General features: G+C 45.7%; 2 protein-coding genes across 9 annotated transcripts; one reads left to right on the forward strand and one right to left on the reverse strand.

The window, feature by feature from the left end:
- Positions 1-4352: 4352 nt before the first annotated feature.
- Positions 4353-8313, forward strand: LOC135374346 (kunitz-type serine protease inhibitor 2-like). The gene is made up of 3 exons (XM_064607341.1): positions 4353-4479; positions 5481-5669; positions 8110-8313. The coding sequence occupies exons 1-3, from the start codon at positions 4434-4436 to the stop codon at positions 8121-8123; spliced, it is 249 nt and encodes an 82-aa protein (XP_064463411.1). The 5' UTR covers positions 4353-4433; the 3' UTR covers positions 8124-8313.
- Positions 8314-15107: 6794 nt separating this feature from the next.
- Positions 15108-25261, reverse strand: LOC135378883 (uncharacterized). 8 transcript variants are annotated; one of them, XM_064612039.1, is made up of 4 exons: positions 25171-25261; positions 24487-24570; positions 21140-21264; positions 15108-19924 (listed from the first exon to the last, which is right to left on the reverse strand). In XM_064612039.1, exons 2-4 carry the CDS (start codon positions 24498-24500, stop codon positions 15639-15641), a joined length of 4425 nt encoding a protein of 1474 aa, XP_064468109.1. In that variant the 5' UTR covers positions 24501-24570; positions 25171-25261; the 3' UTR covers positions 15108-15638. The 8 variants fall into 8 exon arrangements, with proteins under 8 accessions (XP_064468109.1, XP_064468107.1, XP_064468108.1 ...); XM_064612037.1 differs by having other exon boundaries at positions 15108-19928; XM_064612038.1 differs by lacking the exon at positions 25171-25261 and having other exon boundaries at positions 15108-19928; positions 21140-21584; positions 24487-24572.
- Between the last annotated feature and the right edge of the window lie 200 nt (positions 25262-25461).

Raw genomic sequence — 25461 nt, forward strand, 5'->3', positions numbered from 1 at the left:
GCCAGGTATAGAACGGACGCGAGAACAATACATGTACAACGGAGCAGTGGGACATAATTTGCAACTGCTAATCTTTTTTCCTCACATTTGTAACCCTGGTGATGTGCTTCATGATATAAAAAAAACACTTGTTTTGTGTCTGATGTACAGAAGCCACCAACAGTGCTTTCCAGTTTTTGTTACTACAAGCATTGCTGCCAAATATGGACAATGCTATTCCTCTGCAATTGATCTAGCTGTAGTGTTGCAGAAAGATATACCAATACTATGCATTTCAAGATTAGAAAGTTTCCTACAGCCCTAACTAACGCAGTTTTTCTTGGTGTTCTTGGGTCACCACCACCACAGAGGGAATGCCAGATGTTGAAAATGCGGTATAACATACGTGCACTAGTATTAAGCAGATTTTTTTTTCGTTGTTTTCACAAGTACTTTCGCATACATAAGTTTTTCTTGCAAAATATGCCACGGTTTCATGGCACTGGACTTAACCACCTTGTTCACAATTTGCTACTCATTATTGCCTTCGCAAATTGTAAAATAGTCTGCTGATCTGAAGTTCACTGGTATCATGCTGGTGTTGGGGGAAATCTCAACAGGACAAGTGGTAGAAAAGTGGGACATGTGATGCATGGAACAGACAGGCAAACTATACCTAGATGTGTCTACTTGCTCCTCCAGTCCCATTGCAAATACTTCCATAGGAAAGCGTCAAATGTTTCGGAGCGCATATGAAATGGTAATCTTCAAACACCATTTCAGACAGTCATTGCTTTAAGGGTGTAAAATGAACAAAATGGGTGTAAAAATATAAATACGCCCTTCTGAAAACACCCGTAAGTAAAAGAGGGTGTATTTCGTCGTACACCTCTTGTAACACCCTTTTTACACCTTTTGATCACATTTTTGGAATGAAAAAGGGTGTTTATGTTCCAAAACACCCTTCCTTTTTTGAACAAGGGTGTTTTTGGATTTACTGTGTACTTGCATCCTAACCAATGTTCTGACGTATTATGACCTTTGTTGTCGATGCACCATAAAAATTGGAATAATCATCATCAATACAGGTTCTTTCACAGCTGCCTCGACATTCTCAAGAAATGGGTGCAGATCCCGTGCAGTACCTACAAACTTTGCTTACCACAGCACCTCCAAAAAGTAAAAGCATATGTGTCATGAGATTTTTAAAGGTATTCATTTCATTTCATTTCATTTTTTCATTTATTGGAACATTTGTAAAAACATTTACATCACAGGGTGGCCAAAAAGCAGCAAAAAAGCTGCTTGACTAGGGCACGACCCTTTATCACTCATCATTGATAGTTATATCAAAATCTAGCCGTAGAAAAACATATAAAGGAATATATACCCGAAATGCATGCACTGCACATTGGAAACAAATCAGCATAATCAGCTACACAATGCACCACGTATGCTTAGTGTCCTTAGGAAGGACAATGACACACCATTAACGTGCAAATTCAGTGCGGAAAACCTATTTAGTAAATGTGGAAGGCTATAAGTTAGCGACTGGCGTCCGTAATCTGTCCTCAACTTAGGAATCTTCCATCTTGCAGTGTGGCGCATACGCTCGGTGAAAGATTTAAGTGAAAAAAGCGATAGAAAAAAGGTATTATTTTGTTTTACAGCAGTTACATAGGTTTTTAACAAAAAGTAACTATATAGGTTTGTTGCCTTGATGATGTTAAGTGTAATGAACAGTTCGTCAGTGTGACTGTCGAAAGGTACATCAGCTATAATTCTAACAGCGCGCTTTTGTGCTATGAACAAACTATTAATGGAAGCCTGGGTCCCCGTACCCCAAACCAACTGGCCATAACGCAGTACGGAAAATATCAATGAATATACCCGTAGTATAGTATTCATAGTATATACCCGTCTCTACAGTACACTCTCAGAAATTAAAATGTGTTAGGGAACTGTGATCATTGTTTCAGCTAATAGGCATGCACATATGCTATAAGAAGAACATTATTTCTTGAGAATGGATTTCTCTGGCTAGTGATGTTGTTTACATCTACTGTTGATCACATTCATTTATCACATATTATATTCTTATATATCATTATTATATTATTCTTATTCTTATATATATATATATATATATATATATATATATATATATTATATTATCACATATTTCATCACATTCAATTGAAAGTTCGGCATATATGAGAAAAAAAAGAGGGCAGTTGCTATTCATTGCTCATTCCAACCTAAAATTGAGTGCTACAAATTTAGAGAGTGTACCTGTAGATTGTTATTCCTGAAATATATATTGTCATTGCAGGGAGGTCAAAAAACAATAAACGTAGTCTTTTGTGACCTCCCTGCATGTTCATTGTATCTTGAAACGCGTAACTGCAAGAAATAAATGTTGAACTTGAAAAATGTATATTTACTTATCATCACTGATCTTCTTTACAAAGGCAAATCGTGTTACACTGTTTTGTTTGCGTTTGACATGATTCAGTTGATATCATTTCACAGACAGGGTACACCAGGGCCAAAATCACAACTGTTTCAAGCTCCAGATCGTCCTGTTGCAATTTGCAGACCATACGTGTGTAGCGCAAGAGAGCCCTCGCACATCAAAATATAAGATGGGAGTAACAGTTAATGCAAAATGGTTCCTATATGAGAGACTTCGACGCTGAAGAAAACTGTGCGAACTGCGGAAGGTGTCATAGAAGATCTTCAGAAACCATGTCTGGTCTCACGGCGGAGCTACGACGCTCCCTTTTAGATGACGATGATAATGATTGGAGTTTCAGATGTGCAGCTGCATTTTTTTGGAACGTGCTCCACATAACAAGCATGGCAATGTCAGCACTGGATAGCAGGCCCCCGTCCCTAAGCAGCTTTGCTCACGCTGCAGTTCTATTCAGCAAAAGCATGTGAGTACGCCAGAAGGACATTCAATCTGGCTCAATCGCGCCTGCAAATAATCAGAACAAATGAAGGAAGAATCAAACAAAAATAGAAGAGCTGTACTCCAAAAAGAGATAAGACTTGTGTCTCAAGGAGGTGTTACCACTTTCTAAGTGACTGGAATAAGGTTACATATCACTACCTGATTAACTGTCCTAACGAGCGTGATCTAATTGCGTGAAGTAATTATTTGGGCTGCTTCGGTGTGTCCATATTTGCGAGGCATTACGTCGAAGACACCACTGTCGTTCACTAAAAGACTCCTCCGGTGATGGTTGATATAAATCATACTAAACGCATACACCTATCTAAAACAACGGCTGTGATTCTACGGAACGATCTCTTTGTGCCATGCCAGTATATCTCTTCCGGGACCATTCTTTCTGGGGCAATTTTTGTCCAGAACGCAGCACGGGAGATTATATACATGGTTGTTGTTAATCTCACATCGTTTCTTATTGAAATGTTGGCTGTGAAACATGCTGTAGCACAATCCCCAGCGCTGTACTGCAGTGACGGTCTAGGTTTCGGAATACAAAACATAACGTAATTAAGAATCGAACGGCAGGACACCTGTGAAACACTGTTAGGATACATCAGTGTACTGGCACCTTACAAAATTGTGTGATGACAAACAATGATCCACGCTTGCAGCGCAATAAATACTCGCAATCTCTGTTGCCTCCCATTGTTTTCTATGGGCACACACATCGCTTTAGGGCCCACCAACATGGCGGCCCGAATGCGTGCCTCTCCCCCACGAGCCCCTCTCCCATGCGCGATCCAGCCTTTATACATAGAGATATGTGGCTGCGACGCTGGCGTCACGTGCTCCAGAGGAAAAGTGGCACGTTCACATGTCAGCGCATGTGAAGAGTTCCGCGGCGCGTGTACCGGCTTCCCGTCGCACGAAGCAGCAGTGGAGACGGTACCGAACAGCGACATCATGGGCCGTCCTAGGGAGTACATGTACCGAAGAAGATCTTGCTGCGAACCACAATCAGCAGAGCGAACCATGCACTAGGGACAAGTGTGGTCCAATAAACAGCTCTGTCGTTGTTTTTCATACCACTTTAACTTGTATCATATCTGCCCAGTCTTTTGTCTTTTTCCTTGCAAACTGTCAAGGTCAGATCTCCCAGCCACTCGCGACAGGCTAGACCTGGAACCTCCCTGATATAGCGGTGCTTCAAGTGCGCAGGGGAATTCGATGAATATCGTTTCGTTTCTTCGTAATCGATTTCGTCATTCACTGTGTGTTGGCCTGAAATTTGAAACACGTGTATCGAAACTACGTTCCTATTGTTGCTTATCACGACTACACGGACGGCCACACTTGAAAGCACATAACACTGATATGAGCGAACAATGAAATGAGACGCACTCATATATGAGAATCTTAGGTATCCCGTAGCGACAGACCGATCGTCGTTCTCTGAAACTACACTCCCTTTCACGGACATCTCCGCAAGACTCCTGCCATGAAGGCTATCCTGGTGATCGCTCTGATCGTTTGCCTCGTTGCAGGTATGTCCATGCCGAGTTTTACGTGCTGTCCCCGTGCACTTCTCTGATTCTAGTTGTCTAATATGACAGCGTTGATGACGATAATGTCATGCGTTCGGTCCGTGACTGTAGGCATTGACTGCGCAGCCCATGGTAGTATGTGGTACAGTAGAACAGCACAGGCGGCACCGACTGTGTTGACTGGGTTTTTTCCTGGTGTTTTGCTCAGACCTTGTAATGCGACTGTCAGCATAGTTCCCTACGAAGTCAGCAGAGATGCAGTACATCGACGAACATGGTGCCTCATCGGAAGGCAGGTCACCCAGCAATAGAACGCCATGGCCAACACAATAACCGCAGTACGGAACAAACGTCGATAAGCGCCGTATCCGAACCAAAGCATTTTAGTGGGAAAGATGAGTGCGAATTTTCCATAGTTTACACAAACGCATAAGTAATAAAGCCAAGTGATGGAAATCTCTCAAAATCTCTTAGTTTCCCATACTGTGAAACTGCACGCGTGGAAAGCATTGACAACGTAAAAATGTTATGAAGGAGTTCTACTGCATCGTACGCTATCGCTCTCTGCGTACGTGAGGGATAGCGTGGTGGTTCTGCGCACGCGCAAAACTTAGAGGGCTTCGCGCATTGCGCAGAACCACCGCGCTATCCCTTACGTATGCAAAGGCGATAGTGTGTACGATGCACTAAAATTGACTACTGTTACTGACGTCCCTCGTGCGAAGTCAGACAAGTAAAGGTTACTTGCGTGTCGCTGCTTTTCGCTTTAACGTCGGTCCTCTGTCGTTCTGCTTCAATATTCATGCAGCAAATCTATACAATTGCCTGAATAATAGGTTTCACAAATTTCCCATAGGGCGAAGATACACAGCGCGCTACTCAAATGTGTGAGGGAAGGGCGCACATCCTTTCTTGCCCTTCTCTACTCTCTTCTCCCCACGGTGCTTGGCGTACTGAACAATGATTTCTCCCAGTGTAACAATCGCTCTCAATCTTCCCAGAATCATACGCGGCAATTCCACTACGGCAAGCCTGCCTGCTTCCACCAGAGACTGGACTGTGTAAGGCTCGCATCCCGAGGTACCACTACAGTCGGGCTGCTGGCACTTGCCGAGAGTTCATATACGGTGGTTGTGGTGGCAACGCAAACAACTTCAGGTCACTCAGGGAGTGTTTGGCTGCTTGTTCAGGTAAGTACAACACCTGCCACCGGTCGTCAATCACAATCACGACGTAATCAGCGCACATTTAACATGAACCGAGAGACCAGTCCATCTAAGTCATTGTTATATTTGCACTGACGACGCATTTATTAAAGACAGCGACTACCCCGGTTCTCGGTATTACGTTAATGGCATACCGGGATGGAAGAAGACTGGGATGGAGAGAATTTCATTTCCATTTTGATTCATTTCATTGATTGAACTTCAATTGCCCAAAAATGCGCTGCAAAGTGTGAATTGAAGTGAACTAAAAGGACTGCGGCCAGCTAGTGAACGTTCATAGTGCAAAACAAACCTTGAGGAACACCCGGGAATGACCATACGATACAAAGCGCTCAAAACCTGCAATGAATATTTAATGATGACACCAAGAAAACTCACAAAGTTGCGGATCGCCCTCGGAAGGGATGTGGAGGGACTGCTGAGTCATTCGTGGTCGTCTCGTTATTCCCTGGCTGTGTTCCTCAAGCTTTATGCATTACGGAGACTCGAATGAGCAAGGCAACGGGAATGCCTTGATGGTGACGGTGATAGGGGTAGTCCTACTTAGAGCAGTTCAAAGGGACAGCCATGTCCGAAATCCAGAGGCCGGCCTGGCCCGCGGGCCGAAATCGGGCCTCAAAGCCGTTTTTGACTGCGGACTCGGGACGGGCTTGGGTTCACTCCGAGAGTTCTCGGGTCGCAGTCGGGCCAAGTTTTCGTGAGTCAGTCTTTCGCATTATATAATCCTCAACGTGTGTTTTGAAAACAAAGAAACCATGGAGCTGGGTGCTCCCGCCGTCTTTCTTCTAAAACGCTGCAAGATAGGCGTCGACTTATTCTCGACTTCGACATGCTGGGGATCTCGCCTGCGTCATGCACCGTGGACTAGAGTACTGCACGGGCTCGAACCTATCTGAAAGCCAGAGCCCGGCCCGTGGTCCGGACCAAGCCGGGTAAAGCTTCTTTTTTGTGCGCTTGGGCTGGGCTCGGGTTTGACCATTATGGGCCGGGGTCGGGCCCGGGTCCGGACATTGCCGGGCCCATATCTGTCCTGAGCCTGTGTTACCACTCTGTTAGATGGCCACGGCCAAATTTCACAGCCTCATACACTGGGCCGGGTATCCTATCATTTTCTCGGGCTCGAGCAGGGCTTGGGCTGAGAAACTTGGGATCCTTCGGGCTTGGGCCGGGCCCGGGCGGGTAAATCAAGGTAAGGACGGGTTCGGCTCGGGCCTGGGCCTAAAAATGCGGCCAGTGCAGTGCTCTACCGCGGACAGGCGCGATGGACTCCACGCCCGCATGTTGCTACAAGTACAAACAGTATGAAAAGCTGTGCTTGCGCGTTCCAAGTATGTGCAGTTTACGCTGATTGGTGTGTACAGTGTCCGCCCCATTGCAACTGTGATGCGGGCCTCGGCCGGACATTCGGCATCCGGGTCGGACTTCGCTCGGGTAACCCTCCGTGGCGTCGGATACGGGCCGGGTCGGGCCGATAGATTGAGGCCCAAGCAGTGCTCTAGTCATATTTAAACCCATTGCTCGCGGTAATTTGCGGTGCTGATTTGGGAACTCCGGAGCACGCTCCCCATCTCCGTTGTCCGCGCTATCGAATTTTCTGGACCACGCTGTCTCTGTCGCACGGCCAGTCTTAGTGTAGCGCCATCAAGCGTGTAACGTAGCAACTTCGCAGACAGCATTCGATGAAATGCTCTTTGTTAAGATGAATAGCTAAAGCGAGCGTGCGAGTAATTTGAAACAAATGTGAGCAATTAAACGATATTTTAGTTCCGTGTTAGCGCCGCGAGGCAACTGGGGCTATGAGCGGCGTACAGACGTGGACAGATGGAGAGAGGACAGCAGGAAGGAGTGGGGGGGGGGCTAATGTGCGTCATGGGCCGACTTCAAGGGAACTTGCCGAATTCACCTGGAACGTATTCGGAAAATCCAAGGAATACCTCAGACAGCAGTCTTTGGATTCGAACGAATCACCCCGCAGTCTTCAGCACGACCTTAGTGGGGCAACCACAAACGATCGGGACGTCTGGACCCGCCCGGCCATGCCGCCAGTACAATTAGATGTGGGAACAACTTTTTGAATTCACTGAAAAATTCTACTAAGAATGCCACTTAACAAAGACCTTCTTCAACCCCTTTGCATGTAGTCGAATCAAATATCACGATACAACAGAAATACTTACCAGAAATACGTACATCCGGCTGAACCATTGTATAACAAGCATTAAGAAAAAAACATTGAGCAGAGCAACAAATACGACATCACAGTGTTCCGTGATCTTTTGTCCCAAGCTGTACTGCAACTCCATAATGTCTGCAGCATTTCATATCGGCTGCGCATATCAGTTGTCATATAACGCACGCCATTTTGCACCGATGTAAACGTGCTTATTCTTCTTTCCTCTTTCAGGCACCAGAGGTTGAAGCGACAAACGCTCGTTTGACAGCTGAAGTTGCCAGGATTGCTGCTTTTTGAGATGCAATAAACGAGTGAAACCTCAATCCATCCCTTTTAGGACAATGTTGTATCTAACTCAGTTTGCCGGTGCATACTTTTTAGGCTACTGCTTCGGATATCAGTGGACCTGTAAATAAAGTTTCCTTTGGAATTTCAGTTGTGGTGTCTTTTCTCAACTGACTTTTCGGGGGGGGGGGGATGCGTAAGTACTTAGTTTGTTTTCCTCTTGATGATGGAGGCTTTAAACGGGCAACGGAATGACGTTTAGAGAATGACCTGGAATAACCTAATAATCGGGGAATGTTGAAACTGAGCCAGGTACTGTCAACGCAAATGACAAAAGGATTTAAAGAACACCGAAACTACGGTTTATTATCGTACAAGCTTTCACACAAAGGACTGCATTCCATTAGGTAGAAAATGTATTTAATGTTTATTTATTTAGAGTTTTTATTGAATTTGTAAAGTTTATAATTATGGAAAATGTTTCTGTACCCGATGAAATGCAGTCCACTGCATGAAAGCTTGTAGGACCTGTATGATAATCAGGGTGTCGGAGCGAACCGAAAACCGGAACCGAAAACCGAAAAAAAACGCTATTTTGGTGCGAACCGGAACGGAATCGAAACCGTATACATTTTTTTCGCTCAGGAGGGAAACCGAAAAATAATTTAACGGTTTTCGGTCCAAGAAAAAACTTCGCCGGTTTAGACAACGGATAGGCGAATGAGACGTCATGTGCTCTGAAGTCATGTCATGGATACTATACGAGGGTTCGGTTACGATGGAATGTATGTCGGTATAGTATGACCCTTAGGCTCCCTTTGTAATGGTTTATCGTTGGGGCACGCACACGGACTTCGAGGTACATGTGACTCTCTAGCAATGTGCCGTAGTGTTCGTTTTAATTTGATCCCCCCAAACTCTCCTCAACTAAAGAACAAGGGGGCTGCATAACAGCTTCTTTATCGGTAATGTCGCGCAACGCGTTCCTTGTTTGAGAGCAGCTAAGTTGAATACATTTACGTATACGCGAGGGCAAGCACGTGCAAAGTGGCAACTCTTTTGTGGACAGGACACCAAGAAAATAAAACGCAGCCGTCGAGGCGTTTGTGAGTGAAGGTGTTCCTCGATTTGCATCGTACTCGTGCGGTGGTGCTTGCTGGCTAGACAGTAGCAACAGACATTCGGATGGGACGCAATCGCTCCAACCCAGCAAGAAAGTACTTTATGTAAGACATCACGACAAACAAGTCAGTTTGTAGTATGCGCTTCAAGAAATGAGAAAGCCCATTTGAACAGATAGTAACCTACAGGAACCAGGAGCTACCAATTTCACAGCTGTCTATTAATATTAAATACCATGTATGCTGAATAAACGGGTTTACATTTTGCAACATTGATTTTTTTTTGTGGGGATGAGTATTCCCAGCAGAAGCGGAACCGGTTAAAAACCGGTATGAACCGTTATTTTTTTGCTCCGGAGCAGAACCGGTACCGGATCGTTTATGATGTAACCGGAACGAAAACCGGAACGAAAAACGTTTCGGTTCGACACCCTGATGATAATAAACAATAGTTTAAGTGTTTTTTATCTTTTTATCATCAGCCGATGTAAAGGTCAGTCCTCCAACACTTGTGGGGCGATATCGTACACGCGCCGCAGTTAGGACAGCGGATAATTTTCACAATTGGAGTTATTTAACGTGCGGCGGAAAGCGCAGACGCACGTGTCTGAAAGCAATGTCACCGCTCCCATATTGCTACCGTGCTCGACTTCGATCATGAACTCAGCCAGTCGATAAACGGCATCTTGTCACTGTGCAGTTCAATTTACGCAATTCAAAACACCCAATAAAGCCGTCCTTCGGCGGACAGACGTCACCTAGGAAGCTCGTCACGATATTCTGCAGTGACGTAGCGTGCCCTGGAGCAGAGTAGCGAACAACCATGAACTCTCACAGGTCACCGGAAATTCGTCAGCTACAACCACGGCGTCCTCCCAAAAAATTCCGTCAAAACATTGCGTTGGGCTAGCTGACAACAGAGCGTGAGCAGGTCCACCGTCGAAGAGCTTCTCGTCTCTTCCTTATCCTGTGTTTTCTACCGCGCTATTTGGTCTTACATCTCGGAGCCAACTCGCATTTTCGGATTTCCGCTATTCAGTATGTTTCTGTACTGCTCTGCAACGCGTCGCTCAACGGCAGTTCGACTTGACCTAAATTATCGGGCCACGGTCAGACACCTCACATCAGACACGAGGCCTACGCGTTGTTGCAGAGATCCTCTCCAGCACTCGATTAATTGACAAACTCACACCTTTCCATCATCATAACTTTCACCTCCCTTCCACAAGCGCAATGGGGCATTGTACCGACCAAACGGCGATGAATGACCCACCACACCATCATCTCATTTGTGTGTGTGTGTGTGGACCTGGATAGAGAAGTTTATAAAGCCTTGGGGTGGACGGCGCTGCTTTACAACCTTCCAGGTCTGCAAACAACTTCCACGTCCTCACCGAATACCCTTCGGGGCATCTTTGCGGGGCATCTTTGGCTTCTTCGTCGCCTTGGGGCTGCTAGAGCGGTTGAGACACCCCGAAGTGATTGAAACGCGTTGAACCACGTTCTGGAGGAAACCTGAGAACTCCCGATTGAGGTGTTATGTGAAAGAGAAGCAGCTCGGCAGTTGCTCTGCTTGCCTGCACACCATAGCCCGTTACCCTCTCCTGAGGAAAATCTGTGTCCGCCCCAAATGTGACTGTTATCGTATGGCGGGTGTGACACGCCCCAGACTCATTGACTTCTTACATAAAGATTCAATGCGTGGTCTCTACCCAGTCGTCTGTCGTGCGTTTCGGTGATTCTTCTGGACCTTCTGGAACCAGGAGACGAAATTCCACCTCACGTCCATCGAGAGCCCGCCTGCAAGCACGCAAGCTATACAGGGATCGTCCGTCGCCATGCATGCGTAGCGATACATGCAACAGAAGGAAGCAACCCACAGGCTAGTTAGTTAGTGGAGAATTCCACGTCATGTGGGCTCGTGAGGAATGAGCAGCTCTCCCTTCTAGCAGACGGACGAATATTGCACTCCTGAAAGGTGACTATAGGTGACTATATAGACTATGGTTTATATGGTGACTATAGGTGACAAGAGTTGGTCCGACGCTCGCTCTGTGGATGCCGTTACATGCTTCTCGTAAAGATAGTGCATTAATTCACTGGACGCGATTCAATGTCGCTTTTACAGCTCAGTGGCGTTACCGTTTGCGGCAAGCGTCATTGATGGGACCTGGAAAATCCGGAACGCATCCTTCGTCACTGCCCGCGCTACCAACCTTTCAGGATCACGCGGTGTGTCGAACTTAAATTTCATCACGTTAGTCTATAAATTAGATTCGACTTTCGCACTCTCACTAGGCTCAATTGCTTGTTACATGCTCAAGCCCATCCCACAAACGCCCTGCGCCATCAATATAATTGACAACTTTGGACAACGAAGGGCTTCGGCCCTCACTCTGAGGACCATTATATTTTTATCAATGACTAGAATGACGATGAATGATGCGTACGCGATGTACACGAGTACATGATGAATGATGCATACGCGAGATCCCTTCTTCCTTTTCCTTAACAAAGACGATCTGTTTGGGGAACCTGTAGTTATCAAGCCATTAAGGTGCTGGCCTCCTCGGCAGCGCCTCAACCCAAAACCTTTGAATCAACAGAGAGACACGTCGTCAACTCACACACGAAGAGTTTAATAAGGCGTCCGCGTCAAAGTGAAGAGGATTTTTCTTTTCATCAAAGTGTATGAACGTCACCCAGGAATGACAAGACGTCACGTTTCTAACTCAAGTACTTCCGTTTGGACAATTACATAAACGCCACACTTACGCCCTCTATTAGTCATTGATAGCCAGGCCACCAGAATCATTTTCAGAACGCCATTTTACTTTCATGTTTCTCGTAAAGATTTTCACATTCTTAGCATTAATTAAATTATGAAATACAGCACTTTAAGTGTGACTTACCGTATCATTATGGGCAACCTCACAATACCATCTATTATTTCGAGTAGTATTAATGTCAATAAATGTACCAGAGCAGGAATGGCTGGTATATTGAATACACCAAACACTAAAACAAACTATGGCAAATTTTCATTAACGTCATATGGCACACGCTCATACAATCCGTTACCTTTAGAAATGAAACGCATGAAGCACTTAACTCCCTTTAAACGGAGACTTCTGAAGAAAGTCGGTTGCAGGCTTCTGTTACTATTACGATTATCGACATGTTTCGAACGCAGTTACGGAATATCTCGGCTGAAAAAACGGCGCAAGTGTCACAAAAATTGTTTTTGAAACGTGAGGAGCGGTCGCTCTGAACCACAGCTGGAAGGATGTATTGCAAGCAACACTCGGGAGCCATCCGGCATCACTGGCTATGCGTCCGCTTCATCCGCCCTGCATTCCTGCATCCGCTGTGTGCATTCAACGCCCCTTCCTCGCTTTCCCATTTTTTTCTTTGTTCTAATAAATATATCCCCCCTCGTAGCTTTCTCTTTTTTTGCGTGTGCAACAACGAGTGATAACAGAGGTAGTGCGAGGTGTTGCATCAAAACTTGCGGCAACAAGTTGACTTCTACGCCGGGTGTTGCTTATTTTCGCTTCCCATGCGATGAAAAGTGCGTCGCCGTGGGGGGGGGGGGGGGAGGCAGCGCTCCGAAAGACTGGAACGAGTGGAATGACTCGACACAGAGTAGAAGATGTTCCGCCCATTTCGAATCTGAGATGTTCGACATCGGAGCACGTCTCATGCACGAGCTAGGAATCCTCCGAGAACGCAAAGCGTCGCCGAACCACGCTATTCCTGCGCTGTTTCCGGATGTTCCTATAGCAACTCAACGGCGCGAGTACGCAAAAAGAATGTAGCGGGCGACGACAACGACGACAACGATGGCCACGCGCGTGGAGCACCGGCTTCAGTTCCACCAGCGCGGCCATGGAGACAGGCCACCGTCATCGCCTCTCCGTGGCATACCATCATCGCCGGTCGGGGCTCATGTAGAGGAAGACCACCGTCCTCTACATTTGGTGACCCGGACAAAGAACATCACGTCCGCAGCAATTCGGCCCTTCACCATCCCAAATTTCTGACCACGCCATCGAGCAGCACTACCTCCGGCACACACGGCCCACCTTCACTCCTACCGCACTCTCCGCTCTCTCTCACCTACGCTTCTCTCTTCGCTCAAGTCTTCTCACGCTTCTCACTGCCGGCCGCGACGCTCGAGCCTTGCGCTCACCTGCCGGTTGCGGCAGTCGCGGCAGCCGACGCCTCGGCACACGTAAGCCCGTCTCGGCACCTCACTCACTCCACATGGGACTATCGAGCTTCGGCTCCCGTGCCGGTCGCGGCACCCCAGGACCACGACACCCAGCGCCTCACTCTCTCTGCGACGGATCGCTGTTCCCGTCCACACCTACCACAAGGATGACTACCTACACACGGATGCTCTCCCCGTCTTCATCCTCTCTGAAGTGCCGCCAACGTGTGCCGTGCCCCTATTCGACCACACGTCACCACGTCTATACGCCTACCACGGTCGCCCGTTAACTCCAGCTCTTGCGATGCGTCCGCAACGCATCTGACGGCCGGGGGACCCCTGTAGCGGGCGACGACAACGACGACAACGATGGCCACGCGCGTGGAGCACCGGCTTCAGTTCCACCGGCGCGGCCATGGAGACAGGCCACCGTCATCGCCTCTCCGTGGCATACCATCATCGCCGGTCGGGGCTCATGTAGAGGAAGACCACCGTCCTCTACAAAGAAGACTCCAAGAGGAATGCAATATACAAGATGACGCTGATATTAGCTCCTTTGGTAAGCCGCAGAAGTCTGACAGAAAAAAAAAAAAATGCAGATTGTAGATGAGGCTCTGAAGGAAGACTCGTCATACTCGTCATATAGCGAACATGCCATGCAACACGGAGGTTGCTATTCGCATACACCTGGGACTCTGAAGAAACTTCGTCACACTCCTCCGAGTCAGACGAAAAGGACACAGGCTTCTAATTGGCTGAACCCATGACGGAACACTGTTCCTAACCGCTATGACTGGCCGCGACACACGCGTACTTTTGCTGATTTTACCCACCCGGTGACGTCATGCGTCGGCTTCGTGCGGGCACTCTGGGAAAGGGCAGTTTTTACAATCTCCTCCCTCGACTGTGGTTTTGGTTTAGCTTAACTGATATTCCCGATTAATACATTGCGTAAGAGGGAAACCATCGCAATATCTGGTATTTGGGGGTCAATATGTACAAAAGCGTCGTGCATTTTTTTTTTCAAAGATCGTTTCGAAGTCTCCCTTTAAGAAAACCAGTAAGGCGTCCCTTACTTACTTCTGGTCTTACCAATTTCTCGTCACCAGTATTAACACTGGATTATAAAATACATCGCACATGAAACATGTAACCTTCCTTGTTATCAATTATTGGGAGGAGCATTTAACCTGGAATTCTTCCCTCTGGCTCCTCCATCTTTGCATAGCACTCTCTATTATATTAATATTCTGATATAATAAAACTGGAACTTGATATAGAATCATACGATAATTATTTTTGGAGGTCATCTTCGCAAGCAATTACTACAGTGCCAGCTACTAGAAATAACCTGCACAAAAGGATGGTTGGACGCCCTTTCCAGTGCTGGCTATTCCGCTCCGGAGTGCTTGATATGTTGATAAGTAAATTAACAAATATATCAAGAAATTGGAGTGCTTCATTCCTTTGTATACGTAGTGTTTTTCAATACCAACCGAATGAACTGTGTATATTCATTTGCATTCATCGCCCAAGTGTTTACCGATCTAAGTTCTTACCTAGGGTCGAATGTTCCTCAAGTTGAACAACAATGGGCACCGGAAACAATGAACGAATTTTAATCGTTTATTCCTCATAAACTGCGTCACGTGCAAGAAAAAAATCGTGTACTCTAGCATAAAGAACGTTCCTTCATTGGGGCTATATGTTTGTTTGCAAATAAAAAGAAAAGGGCAAGGAGGGGAGGGAGAGGGGAGGAGAGGAGGGCTACTTGTCACGTTGAATACAGCTCGCTGGTTGGTGGAAGCTACAAGGTCATGCTGAAAACTGGGAGGTGGTGGAGGATTTTCCCCTGGGTTCCCGCACTCCAGACATGAATCAACTATTGTCATAGTCACGATTTGTTTGTTGATGTTCTTGTTCCTTGGGTCTTCAAACAGACCTTCCAGAGTCGGATATCAGTACCGTTCCCTATGAAGAACCTTGGTGCATGCTAACGCTTGTCTTCCACTTCCTTCCTGCACGTCCTTCCTGGCCCCCTCCCTTCCACTCAAACTTTCCTCGCATGTACAAAGCTTCTAGCCATGGCTGTCTGGTTTTGCTGACACACAATAAAAATTTTCCTTCGCTGGAACACTCTCTTATGATCCCTCATTCGCCGTCCAACGACGGATCAGCTCTGCCGCGTTCTCTCGATTCAAGTCATTTCCACAATGCACTTGAGCGGCTGTTCTGCCCTCTCCATCTTCAGCGTGGATATTCGAATGAGGAAGCAGTAATTTCATTTCATCCACAGAGCCAACTTTAGCAGAGCGATGCAAGGCGGTGAAGCCCTCTTCGTCCGTGGACGAGGCGTCGAAGAGGAAAAGCAAGTGTTTCAGGACAACTAGTCTTCTGTGAGGGTTCCACCGTAAGAGGCTCGCAACTGGGTTCCCTCCATGGCTGTAATTCAAATAAGGTAGTAATGCTTGAAAAGAGCGCGCTTCACTAATCGCTTTGGATACCATTTGGCACAGCTTTTCGGGATAGTAGTAAAGGCTGACCGCCAAGGAACTAGCAGGACCGAGTGTCCACTTTAATAGTGTACGATCCAGATCCGCACCCTGGGTAGGGAGATAAGACATAACGCCAGGATCGTAGATAGACGCGTGAGGGAGAAGCAAGTTTATGATATCAGGCTGATTCGTCCCATACGCGCATCGCAATACTGCAACACCCCTTCTATCCGCGCGATTCGTCCGTGATCGAAGAAGCAACACCTTTGCGTACTCCGCCTTTCGTGCAGAAACAATCTTGCGCAGAGGAGTTTCTCCACGGTTGTTTGGGATGTCTACATGAAGATGGATGCAAAGGAACTTCAATATCGCTAGCCGACTCATTTTCCTTTCGTGGAGCAACTCCCTGTATAAATTTCCTTCAAGTCTGTAACTGAGCGTTATGTGGCCATCTGCGTCCGTGACTCGACTATCGCAGTAAGCAAGGAGGAGTTGCAGAGCATTCAACGATTCCGCAAAGAATAGGAGAGTCTGCTCGTGTTCATCCCTTATTGTATCAACATCTACAAGATGGAGATTGATGCCCAGTTGAGAGTCAGTCCTCTTCCTGCAGAAATTGCTCAGAATAAAGTCTAACAGGGCACAAAGGTTGAGTCTCACGGCTTCGTACAACGCAGATTTCTTGAGCTCCTTCTCCTTCATGACGTTTTCGCGAATCGTGGGGCATTCTTCGCTCGTTCCCATATTTCGATCACAGAACTTGTTCAGTAAATGCCAGTGACGGAGACTGTCCGCGTACATGAAGGGCGTCATGCCAAAGATATCTTTCGGTTTCAGCAGGGCGTCCACAAAGTAGACCTTCAACATGGAGCTGTGCGCACGAATGGCAATGTAGTGTAGTGGAATACGATCGAATTCATCGCGGGTGTACATGTTTTCTTCCGTGATGCAACTTCCAGCAGAAGCCCCTGCCGTAACTATGGCGAAATGGACGGGTAAAGATTCAGCAGCAAAACTATCGAGGAATAGCATAACCTGCCTGTAATCGTCCTTTCCATACATTCGTGACACTGATGCCATCAGGCTCGGATTATCACTGCCAACGTTCTTTATCTTGCGGAACAGAAAATGGGCGGCAAAGTATTCAGCGAACGTCTTGTGGATGAACCCTGGAATTCCATCGCTAAGTCCATCGACAAGGCCGTGCCCAATGACACTATCAGCGACGTCTTTCATAAGATCTCCCTTTGACTTGAGCTCCTCGAGTTCCTCTTCTGTGAGCACCTCCCTTAGTTGGTCCTCAATGATGACACTCGCTCCCAGAAGGCCAAGCTTACCGTAAAACTCTTCTTTCCTCTTTCTGCTCTCATATTCAGCAGCTAGAGTCGGAGGGTCTGACTCCATCAGAAGCTTTTCTTTTGTGTACACATTGTACTTGTAATCAGCGAACATCTTGTAGATTTCAAACATGCTTCGGATTTCCCGGGTAGGCTCTATGCTTTGCACTGGTTCTCTGCAGAAAAGTGAGCGGTGTTCCAATTCGGCAATCATGCGAATGAGGAGGGGATTTTCCCAGGCAGTCCAGCCATTCCACATGGATAAAGTGTAGGCATTAGCTGTCTTCCTGGCTGTTAATTCTAACTCATCATCAGATTCAGAACACAGTCCGTGTGCCCGCCAGTATTTTCTAAAGAATTCGACGAGTTCCTCTTTTGTAAACGGAACCATTTCCATAGGCTCGGCTTCGATAGCATCTCCTATCGTTGTCTTGAACACTGTGCGGCTCATGATACATATTTTTGAAACATTGGTTTTCTTCAGGAGCTTTACAAGTGCAAGAATGTACTCGCGGCATTCTGTTTTGATTTCGTCAAAAGCATCAAAAATGATCACAATCTTGACCGGAGTGTCATTTTGCACACAATGCTCAAACAATTTAAACTCCGGTCCTATAGCTTCTACGTTGCACAGATGGGCCAATTGTTGGAAGTCTCTGACGCCATTTGCTAAATTGACAAGTCCAATTCTCCGTGGAAGGTAGACATGCAATACCCAATTCTTCACATCAATGTTTTTTATCTGTATTGAAAGCCTCGACGCCAAGGCGCTCTTGCCCGTTCCGGGGAGGCCACAGACAGCCACAACTTTCTCCTGTGTCTCCCAGAGGTACTCTTCGCTGTAATCTTCACCACGTACTCCGAAGGTCAAGCGTCGCCTGACGTAGTAATCGTTCACGTCTTGTGCCACTTTGCTAAGTTGTGGCCCTACTTCGATGTACTTGGACTGGCATAACTTTAGGAATGCAGGGGCGTCGATAAAGTTTACAAAGTTGTCCAAGCTAATCACATCATGAATTAGTGGCCGATAGTCGGCGCCCTGAAATAGTATGTGTGACTTACTGAGAACCTTACGCTTCTCTGCAATCTTCTCGAAGCAGGCCTTGTCTATATAAGCGAAGGAACGATTCATATGTACTCGAAAGAATGAGCTGTTAGCAAAAAAAGCATCCTGTTGTTCCTCTGCCAGAAAGTAATCCTTGTGTCCACGAGGTACAAGCAGGATTACTCTTGTGCCAACCACCTGTGAAACTTCACTGAGAAGCTCGAATATGGTGCGTAGTTTTCTGCTATCGTTGCAGGTTAGAAGAATGAAGTTACATTTGTTTTGAGTTAAGACATCTGCCAGCGTGTCGTCCCACTGGGATGCTTCGAAAAATAAGTACGGCTGTCCCGTAGACTTGAGCGCATCGTGGACAAGGATCTCAAGCAACAACAGCTCTGGACCTGTAAGAATGAGGAGGGGAACATCCTTTAGGTCCTGGTGCTTCATGGGTTCCGTGAAGGTTACATTGAGCTTCTCCGTATTATCTGCTTTTTGAAGCCTCACGTTTTCTATCTTAATGTTTTCTGTGTCTTTGCTGGGGCATGCATTCTTGATGTAGTTTGCCATATCTGATGTAACAAGTTCATTGTAGAATTCGAGGAGCTCCGGTGTCTGACCCCTCAGGATGGCGTCGCCTTTTCCAGGACTGCCTCGCAGAGCAAGTACGTGGGGCACCCGGACTATCAGTTCCTCCTCCGTAGCATAATCAAGTGCCAGCTTGATTATTTTGTCTAATCCTTCTTGTTTCTTCCTAATGCCTTGAATGATGTCATCGTATCTACGTTTTCTCTCTAGATCAGTGCAACAGTAGGGTATACCCCCGTTCCTGAACACCAGATGAAGAGCAAAGTGGCACAGCTCGTGCGCTAATGTTCCCAGGACTTCTGCGTCGCGATCTGCGTCGAATGATACTTTCGGATTGGCTGCGATAAAAACTTCATCTTTTGCAGTATCTGTTATTCCAAGGTTGCCGCTATTACGGCATCCCATCATGGGTTGGACGTCACCTCTGTCGAAGTCGAATCGGATTCTCAGATGATGTGCAGTGGCAGCTACTTGCAGAATAGGTCGAACTAACTCAATGTTGTCCAGTGCTTTGAACATTTTGTCAACATACTTTCCGAAGCCTTGAGAGTTCGTTTGACTTTCCGTTCGAGCTTTCAGGTGATTTACATAAGAGTCGTCGTATTTCGTCACGAATAGTCGTTGTCTTTGAAGTTCCGACCGTTGAATCCTGTTTAGACTTCTCAAGCATTTCCATTCTTTCTCACTTCTGAAATCACACTCGTGCGACAGAAGCAATCCATATATATAGAAAGAGTTGCTCTTGATTGCTCTGTGCATGGCTGACTCGCCGGTGTCTGGGTGTAGCCATAATCTGAGGTGTCGTAGCATTCGAAGACATTGTTGCACTTGAATATGACTCCTTTCGTCTATCGCCTTGTGCATTACTCTTAGCGTGTCTTCCCATTCATTCTCCTCGTGGACGTTGGGCTCATTTTGGAGAGTTGGAGGCTCATCAGTTTTACTCAGTGACGCCTTGGTGCTACCTACCTGGAATAAAACCAACGAGAAGTTTGTACACCCGAAATCGCTTTTACTTTCTTCGAATTATTACTGCATTTCAATTGTTATTCTGTTTTTGACCGAAATGCTTTTTTCGTGCAAACAAGGTTTCGGGTTATTCGAACTACACTGGTAGTGCGAAGGCCGAACGGGCGGAAGGCCATCGGGGAAACCCAGCTATCTTATTGTTTGGGTAAAAGGGCTGCTGCAAAGGTACTGATCATCAATATTCGTTTGCTTGCTCAAGTACTTCTCTTAAGATTCTCGCATGTTTTCACAATGCTACGCTCTTACAAATGAACTTCACCGCATAGAGCTTTCCAAGCCGACCATCATCTCCAATTATATCGTTATCTGCCCTGATTTGTTGAAAACGCGAGGCGTACGCCTTGTCTGTGACAATTATGCAAAGCATAAGGCTCACAAAAATGACGTACGCCTCTAGTTCTCCACAAATCAGGGCAGATAATGATATCATTTGAGACGATGATTGGCTAGGAGCGCGCCATGCAGTGAAGTTCATTTTTAAAAGTGTAGTTTTTCACAATGCTAGTTCACGTTCCTTATGGCACTTGAATTGCTATCGAAGTGCCGTACATATTAAATTTTACCGTTCCAGCTGTGTAATGACAGTGAACATATATTTTAACATAGTTGCTCTCCTCTGTACAGAGAGCCACGTCTTAAGAACATTAAGTTTGTATGTTCTTAAGACGTGGCTAGAAACTACTGCATGCGAACTATGATATGCACAAGTGACCTTGCCTAATATTCCATATAGTTGACCAAGTGAAGTATGCAGGCAATTGTGAGTTCTTTACGATGCTCCCTGAATAGGTCAAAACAATCGCGTGTAAATGTACTAAAATCTGCTAAAAAATTCCGTACTAACCTTCTTATATGTGAACTTGCTGGTAATTAATTAGCTAAACAACAACTTTATTATGAGATGATGAATGGGGAGTTTGATCGTCAGGGGCCATACTCTACCCCATTGCTGGTGGTGATGCGGGGAATGAAATAACGAGCCCCTTCACAATGAGGATCGAAGTTTTATGGTATCCAGAAAGATGAAGAGAGCTTTCAGGGCATGGCGCTGGTGGGCTGGATGTGTCCAGGGACCAAGTAATTTTGCGAGAGAGAGGGGGCGAGCTAAAATGATTGATTAACGCCGCATTGTTACAGTGGCTGTTACATACCACTGTTCTCTTCCTGCTGTAGCAAAGGAGCAGGAAGCCAAGAATGATGATTGAAGCAACGGAAGCTACGACGACATTCACAATGGTATCCACGTGAATCGTGATGGTCAAGTGCGCTCCGTCTCCTGTAAGAGTCAACATTTACATGTACGGTTATATTTCCATCTCTACCTTTCTCTTGATATATGTTTAGGTGTTATGCCTGCCCTCAGAATGATCTACGCCCCGGACCAACTTCATGACAGACTGTCACGAGATTTGCGTAACACTTCATCTCTCTAAGGACTCATAGAGTCCTTAGGATGCCCTCAAAGTGTTATCATGTCCTTATCTTCCCAGAATGTCCTGAATGTCCTCGGAACGTCCTGCAGGCACCATGCGGACAATCCGTCAAGTGTCATCTGATGTTATCCATCCGTGATAACCTTCTTATCTGGGATTTCATCTAGGATCAAAAAGAGGAAGAGTGGGAGTTGGTGATAGTTCATGTCGCTGGAATGCAGCACTCAGACGGGACGAAAGGTGGTTAAAACGCGGTTGCAGGTACGTTTGTCTCATTGTGTTAACCGCCCTTCGTCCCGTCTGTGTGCCGCATTACAACGACATTTCATCTAGGATCCTTCTGTTATCTTCTAGGTGAACTCATGTGGTATGAAAAAAAAAAAAATTGGGGTTTCCAAATTTTAGCTTTCATCATATTTATTAGAGACGGGCCAACCGAATACGCGAATCCTCGAATCCTACGCAAGGATTCGAGATTTGGGATCTGAATCCCAGTGCTGAAAAAGGCGAAGTGAATCTTTCGATTTCACCAACCACGTTTGTTTGTTTCATTTGAAAATTGGCGCCTCCGGAGTCCGCCGAAAGCCTGATTGGCCTAAAAAGTTCCTGATCACACCCCCACCGAGAGTAATGTTAGAATGACTCTTGAGCACATCAGGTGTTATAGCTGATAAAAAAAAGCTGTGGGCTAGACCCCGAGCGGGTGAGAATGCTGGTGTTTTTGAAAAACAATATGCATTAATTTAAAACTTTCAGCTGTGTTTTCTTGTTTGTTTCTTTACAATGCTCTGCAGTGCAAGAGTTCAGGCAGGAATCTTACATTACAAGTTGAAAAGTAACATGGTTTTGCTATTGATTGTTTCGTAGTTTTATGGAAAGAATTTAGATTCGAGAGTTTCTGTATTTACTGTAGTCGACGAACAAGAAGTTAAATGAATTACATTATAAAGAAGTATATGAGTATGTTTTACCCTGAAAGTGAACTATGATTTTCATTAAACCAAGATACCAAACTCCACTTCAGAACACTTTTCAGTAGAAGTGTTTCTTGACCTGGCTGTTTCACTCTTTTTGAAGAAAGGATTCGAAAGATTCGTGGATTTCTAGAACCTTCTTTGGATTCGGATTTGGAAAATTCTCGATTCGTCCCATCTCTAGTATTTCTAATTGCCGCAAAAAGTAAGCGCTCAAGGTGAGCTAGTTCTAGTGATGCTTTCTTTGTGTGTGTGTGTGTGTGTGTGTGTGTGTGTGTCTGTGTGTTGTTCATCAAGCATACCTTTCTCTACCAAGGCTGTTAGCTGCAGCTGAATTCATGTAAAAAATATGTTTTCGAGACTAGCTCATACTTCATAGTCTTTTTTGTAGTCACACTCCGTGTTCCATAAATTGCACACTCGTTCTGTTTGCGCTTCCTTCCGATTCTGAGAACACTAGCAGCCAAGCCACGTGTGCAACAAATTGTTCTTTTTCACGACCGCTTATGCGCGTGAGCTCCGGCGCTGATGACACTGGTTGCGCCGGAGAAAAAGTGATCTCCGCGTTGAATACATGGCACTGGATAGGGACGACGGGTAGGGTTCCTGTATTCCCCTCTCCGCTCCTCCCTAGAGCCAGTGAACCTATGGGGACCAGGACTGGGACCAAGGGCGTAGCAGTGGGTACCAGTGGGAACACCGCGCTAGGTCGGCAACTCCACTCCAAGACCGGTCCTGGTCCTTTTGCTACCAACGTTGGTTTGTTTTTTGCACGCGCCGAGGTTGGTTCCGCTTGGAAGCCCCTAGGATACGACGCCAATGCGGAATTGTAGATGTATTTGTGGTTCTATCTAGAGAAGTTTTACGGGACTCTGGATAACGGTCATTCTAAAACAGCTGTCATTCTGACGAGCGCGGTTTATACGACGCGAGTACGTCGTTTTGTATTTGTGTTTCAATGAGCTGACATTGTATAAACTTGCACTGACCTTGTTCCTGAACTCTTATAAGCTGCTTTTAGCACACTTTTGCCAGCGGAGGACACGACATTTTGTTGATAACCCACTCGTAACGTTTGGTGTACATTCTGTTCTACACTTGGTCTAAGTTCGTATTTTCTTCGTCGCCGACTTTGGCTCACTAACTACAGCTTGCGCGCTGGCGTATCAGACATGGGTTTGATTTTTGAACTGGTACTTTTACTGGGTTTTTAAAGAGCAAAAGAAAACCTTTTGTCCTTGAAATTTCAGAATCGCAACTGTTGGCAGCGGATATCTTGTAGGCTAGAGATAGAGCTGCGGATCTGCGACGCAGCAGGACCACCTGTTTGGTGACAGGGTGTTCCCTTTGCGTCTGCCCCTCGAAATGTGCCTGATACCCCTAACCTAACCTTGGTCAATCTGGCTGTCTGATCCAGACATCAGCATCCATACTATCTCGCAAAGGACAATGCAGGCACAAGGCCATTTTCCTCTTCGGTCAAGTGAAGGGATCAGACATGATTTTGCTTTTGTTTTCTGCCTTTTGTTTGTGAGATTTCCTGCTGTATGAAGTTTAAAAGCTGCTATATGTTCACTTTTTCCTGACGTGTCCACTTGCTAATTTACTCCTTCAAATATTAAATAAATAAAATATATCGCATATCCTTTAGAAATTTAAAATATTACTTCTCATACAGCTTCATTCAGTAGCAGACGATACCGTGCATTATCCCGCGCATATCTCGAAATCCATATTCAGAGATCGGACACCAATGAAATCGCAGAACGTGCAGAAGCACGGCTAAATTTATCCCTATCCGTCCGCCGCGGGATCGTTACTAAAGTACAGACGAAACTGTTTTGTTAAAACTCTCTAATATTGTCAATGCTTTTCTATGTACACAATAGATAAAGGCGTTGTGACACTTGCACGTATATAGATCATTACGTAATGCACGTATTGTACGGCACCGGATGTGTGCACGCCAGTTACTTTTCTTCTAAATCTAAAAAAAAAACTATGGATGAAGTTTCGAAAATGTATATATATTCATATATATTCAGTCTAAAATCAGTCGATGGCATCAAACATATCCGTTTAAGAGCCTACCTGTGTTTGCCCATGCTCTTGGGAGGAGGAAAGAGAGGAGTATCACACGCGTCATGGCTTCTACTTGTCTTCTGCGGAATGGGACTGAAAAAAAAAAATATATACATATTTTTAGCCTCATAACATCGGTATGCATTCGATCGCACACTTTTCGCATTCCAACCACAGACTGAAACGGCGGCTAACCATAATTACTGTGAACACAGTCAGTTTTCAAGAATTTCGTGGACGTCATTTTTCCGCGATGTGTTAGTAAACTTTGAAGAAAAAGAATGGTGGAAATGGGTGCCTATAATAGTGTAAAGGTTATCAAAGTGTACAGTGTGTGTATTAGTGCTACCAATAAATAGGATTCTGGGTGTCTGTTCGACTTCGTGCGACTCATTCGTTTCAAATTCTTACTGTTTGTTTTATTATATTTCTTATTCGTGTAAAGTTTAGGAACTCGGGAATTTCACCATAGTTTGGTCGTCGGCAAAAAATACTAGGTTCCCCCGAACTTAAATATTTTTATAGTCGCGCAACTTTAAGCGAAGTACACTTGTTGGGTCACTTCCACAGCTTCGGGAACAGTAACGTGAAGAGTAATGCTCTCGCGATAAGCAACTATTCGGCCCAGTCTTTGCAACACTGATACAGCGAAGAAAAAAACAGTACAACAAAATATAGAATGACTGAACTCACCTCAGACCTCTCTCACTACCAGTCACCCAGCACTGAGAATGAATTATCACCAGGTAACTCTATATAAAGGCACATATTGTCTCCTCGCCCCTTCTGCATTTTATCTATCCCCTTCACCCCGGCAACAGCTAGTCGCAAAGGTATTTTCCACGAGAGATAAGATGCTCCATGCTCTTTTCACGTGCTTCGACCGATGAGCTTGTTGGACGTTTTTGTCACCGTGATATTCATCGGTTACACTTCCGTGTCATTGCTGGCTATATGCTCTACCGTTGTGACTTATTTTACACT

The sequence above is a fragment of the Ornithodoros turicata genome, chromosome 1, assembly GCF_037126465.1.
Source record: "Ornithodoros turicata isolate Travis chromosome 1, ASM3712646v1, whole genome shotgun sequence".
Taxonomy (NCBI): Eukaryota; Metazoa; Arthropoda; class Arachnida; order Ixodida; family Argasidae; genus Ornithodoros; species Ornithodoros turicata.